The following is a 4654-nucleotide window of genomic DNA, read 5'->3' as shown; positions in this document are numbered from 1 at the left end:
CAGTCGACTCTGAGGATCCCCTTTCATAACTAAAGTTTCTGGTTTCATTTTAAAGGGTGTTTTTTTTATTCAATTCTTATCATTCTTCTATCTGATATTTTAATCAAATGTTTTGCTTCTTCCAGCAATAAACAGTAGCCGGTCACATCTCCTTGTGTTTTATCGATGTGAATATTTATGTTTACCCCTGTTTTGAAAAGATTTTCTTGATGAGCTGACAGATCGAAACAAAAGATTGGATGATTGAGTGAAAAATCTGTGTATTCAAACTGAGGCGTATTTCCAAACAATTCGCACATGTTTTTATAGTTTCTGTACAATTCGTTGTAATCTTTTTTGGAAGGATCAATTGTCAAAGGTTGATTGGGATAATTATCGTTGTTCAATCTGACTTGAACTTTGCGAATGATGGGATCTTGAGTATGGTTCAGTGCCACTCTGAAAATGTTGTTGTTGTTTGTCTGAGAGTCTGGCAAGTTTTTGAAACCGACCATTAGATATCTCGCTGGTTTGACGGTGTTGGTGATTGGCCACGTGGTGGATTCTCCCGTTAAAGTCATGCTACCTACCGTGTTACGACGAAGAAAAGCAATTTCGATGTCTTTGGTTAAAGAATTGAATATTCTCGTTTCCACTTCTATGGAATTTAGCGTCAGAGTTGTTTTCACCAAAGAATATCTTGTTGTCGTTGATTTCTCTTTGCAAATGAATTTTATACGGTAAACCTATGGAAACCTTTCTGTGTTCCAAGAGACCAAATAAAGGATACAACTTCCAATTTACGTAATTACCCCATCTGTTGTTCTCGACGACATTGTTGTATTGAAGCGCTCGTTTTTCAAATCCGTGATTTACTCCGCGAGTCACTCTTTCCAGTGTGTTTCTAGCTACTACTCTTATCCTCGCAAGGTCTGCGTCATTTGCTACAGTTCTGACCGGTTCTTTTAAAACTTCTCCGTCACCGACATCAGGAATCCATCCCGAAACTGAATCGTAGTTTTTGGGATACAGAACCGTTTTCAACATTGGGTCAAACTCGCCGGGGTGTTTTATGGTCTCTATCGGATTTGAACCAGCTTCCAAAACCATTTCGCTGAATAAAGACAGAAAGAAGTTGTTTTCTAAAGTCGTGTTGGTTTGTGGAATTCGATTCTGAGCGGCGTCTTTGATTTTGAAATCGCATCGGAAATGGGCATCGGAAAGCAGCAACCAATTGGACAACGAATTAATTTCAAAGGTAACTCTTCCTCCGTCGTTTATTTGGGTCTTTGTCCCTACCGATGGTGAGATGATCACGTAATCCTCTTTCTTCTTGTTGAACGAATATTGAATCGGATCATACAATTGAAAGATTGGATCCAATCTGTAATTTTTGCTTGCCATTTTTATCCAATGATTTTAAACCCTTTTCCTTGTTTTTCTAGGGCTTGTCGTTCTAGTCTCTTGTTTCTTAGTTCTCTTATTAACTGCAGTTCTTTAAGTTCGTCAGATTTTTTCACTGCATCGCTTATATTTACTCCTGCTTTTGCCACAGATCCAAGAGCTTGCGCTTCTGAGGAAATGAGGGATTTGTTGTTTGAGACAAAATTGGCCACTTTGGGGATGAGAGATGTTAGCGCAGAGAAGAAACCGTCTCCTTCGAATTTTTTTTGTTCGTGTTTTAAAATTAAAGACATTTTTAATGCGGTTATTTTATACTGTATTATTTTTTAGTGATTCTTGTCTGGGTAATTTATATGGAGTCTGTTATAATACAGTTTGGAGGAGTCTGTTATAATACATTTTTAACAGTTGTGTCTTTTCGGATATGATGCGTCATATCCGAAAAGACATATACTACTAATAACTCAATTAAAAAGATAAGAAAAAATGAAATCATGCGTAGCCTTTTGAGATGTTATCGAACGAAAACTATACACGAACTTTCCTTTGAGAAAAACAACAATATAGACCTACAACTACATTCGACAATCAGTGGCAGTTTCCGTAAAGCTGAATCTGTATGCCGAGAGCTAGAGAAACTTTTCATGGTGGACCGTTTCCAAATTGAGACCAATCGACATATTTTCTTACAGAACGATTTCAAAATTTTTTTTTACAGACTTTGTTTTTCACCTATCCATTGATAAACGAACATAGATTTCAGTTGCGTTAATATTGAATTATCAAAACTATTAGGGTGGGTTAGGTCATTATAAGCTTAATATTATATTTTGACTATTAACCTTGCCACTACTTAATTTCTCCATTCCATTCTCACGACCCCTCCTGTACATGAATAAAAACAAGTGGTTGCCTAGCGAGATACACCCACTTTCCTGATACATTTTCAGTATATCAAGGGCGGCCACCTATCTGTGTTAAATCATACGAAAAACCAACTTCAGATTTGTCCAGGATCTGATCATATAAATATTCACATCAAATTTCATTTAAATTGGATGAAAACTGTATTCTCTATTGTGTTCACAGGCAAATTTTGACACGTCTTTCATAAGTCAAGAGCAATAACTCAAAAACCGTTCATCGAAAGATCATCAAATTCGAATTTGTCCAAGATCTCATCATTATGAATATTCAAACCAAATTTCATTTAAATTGGATGAATAATGTAGTCTCTATTGTGTTCACAACCAAATTTTGACGCGTTTTTCATAAGTCAAGGGCAATAACTCAAAAACCGTTCATCGAAAGATCGTCAAATTCGAACTTGTCAAAGATCTCATGAATATAAATGATCATACCAAATTTCATCAAATCAGATAAAACTGTTGTCTCGTTCACAAGCCAATTGCGGACGGTCGGACCGACGGACCGACATTATAATGTGGGCGTATAAAAATTTATTTAAATCCAGGCTAATCCTATATAATCCTTACTTAACATATGATCTAAAGGAGCCCCACAGAACTTGTATTTTCAATTTGAATTTAAAGGAATTGGTACTTTTAAAATCTAATTAAAATAAGATCCAAATTCCATTTTTAGTTTCTTTTTTATTCACGGTTTTATAATCACATGTGAGCTTACACTTGTTTAAGTGGCACAATACTTCTTCGGGTTTCTTGGTTGGCCCAGAAAAACGATAACACTTTTCATTTTATGATTTTTCAAAAAGTATCAAAGCTGTGATCATAATATTTAAACCTCATATTTATATGCATATTAGACGTCTTTCCACCAAATAACAGCTTTCTTGGTTAAACAATTTTTAAATACCAGCCTATTTAAAACTCCTAGCTAAACAATATAATGCCGAAAGTATATTAATTTCTATGTTTTCATTGAACGATAGCAAAATATGGACAATTTTTTTCCATGCAAAAATTGTCTTCTAAATTCGGAAATATGGAGTATTTCATACAAAAGATAAATGGTGATCCCAAAACTCCTGATCTGGTTTAGAGCTTGTTTTTCTCGCTGACGGATATAACAATTGCACAGAATTAGAGAGAAATGGAACAAAATGTCACCTGAACAAACGGGACAGGCAATATCTATATTTTTGCTGAAATGGTGGCCATATTGAGCATTAATTCAAGATGTGAAATCATAGTAATTACATTTGTCATTTTTTGTTTTAATGAATTTTTAAAAAGCTGGTATTCCAAAGCTGTTCACCCTAAAAAGCTGTAATTTGGTGAACAGATGTTTGATATTCAGGTAAATCAATACCTGAAAAATTTAAAGTCGTTTTTGTTACTTCTATCACGTGATGAATATAAGGGCGGGGTCTCTGTGGTTCATATACATTATATACATTGATTGCAGAATATTATTGGACTATTTTCCTGTCCTGTTCCTGTTATCTCTGTAGACTTTCAGCAATATGTTGCTTCAAGTGATCATACAAGTGTTACTTACACAAGGTAAGGCTAGTTAATTTATTTTGGATTTTCCTTCTGAGGGCAAAAATTAAGATGATTTTTATGAATTAAAAAACTGCCTCGGGATGTTTATTAATTTTAATTAGGTTTCATTTAGTTTAATCATCATTAGCATACATGTAGAAGACATGACTGCTTTGATATAACGGTATTCTTTGGTTAATGATTTTGATGTGTCTTTCGTAGATGGATAGAAGTAAATGAATAAAAAAATACAAAAATAAAAATACGATTTTTTCATATTTCAAAGTCGTTGTGAAGGTTATCACATGCATAATACAAATATGTTTTGGCAGTAATGTCGAAACAATAGCATAATAATTCAGTTACCATAAATTTTTGGTAAATCATATTTCGTTGTACTTATATCCCCATAATTCCCTCCCTAAACAAAAATGCCCTTTTCGATGCACCTAATCACCCAGTAGATAACAATCTTAAATTTCGTAAGCTTGATTACTTTTAATTAGTTACTTTAGGATTAAATTTATTCAGAACGCATTTTAAAACTAACCCATGTGTGAGTGATACAGTCGACAAGATAATGTCTTTTTCAGCTAAATTTCTGCTATCCGTAGTATTTTTCAGAATGAAATTAGCACGCACGGTTCGTCTGTCTTGAAATAAAAAAAAAGGCTCTGCGGACGTAACGAGAATCAGTTTATCGCCAATTATTTATTATGAAAATCTCTCGCACAGACATTACCCTAATTATGACTTCTAAACATGAAAATGATACGAACTATCGGACGATATAATGACATCAC

The 4654-nt window shown here is 34.3% G+C and overlaps 2 protein-coding genes across 2 annotated transcripts in view; one reads left to right on the top strand and one right to left on the bottom strand.

Moving 5' to 3' along the window:
- Positions 1 to 573: 573 nt before the first annotated feature.
- On the bottom strand, positions 574 to 1383 carry LOTGIDRAFT_160403 (hypothetical protein; the record flags this gene model as incomplete). The annotated part of the gene is made up of 1 exon (XM_009055552.1): positions 574 to 1383. One exon carries the CDS (start codon positions 1381 to 1383, stop codon positions 574 to 576), a length of 810 nt encoding a protein of 269 aa, XP_009053800.1.
- A 2407-nt stretch (positions 1384 to 3790) lies between these two features.
- Positions 3791 to 4654, top strand: part of LOTGIDRAFT_232000 (hypothetical protein) — an 11291-nt gene continuing 10427 nt past the window's right edge. The window contains exon 1 of the mRNA XM_009055551.1: positions 3791 to 3869. Within this exon, the coding sequence (XP_009053799.1) occupies positions 3830 to 3869 (40 nt within the window). The 5' untranslated portion in view covers positions 3791 to 3829. The remainder of the gene's footprint in view (positions 3870 to 4654) is intronic.

This window comes from Lottia gigantea (assembly GCF_000327385.1).
Source record: "Lottia gigantea unplaced genomic scaffold LOTGIsca_25, whole genome shotgun sequence".
NCBI classification, from domain to species: Eukaryota; Metazoa; Mollusca; class Gastropoda; family Lottiidae; genus Lottia; species Lottia gigantea.
Note: the sequence above shows the minus strand (reverse complement) of the source record. Positions and strands in the feature narration are given on the sequence as shown.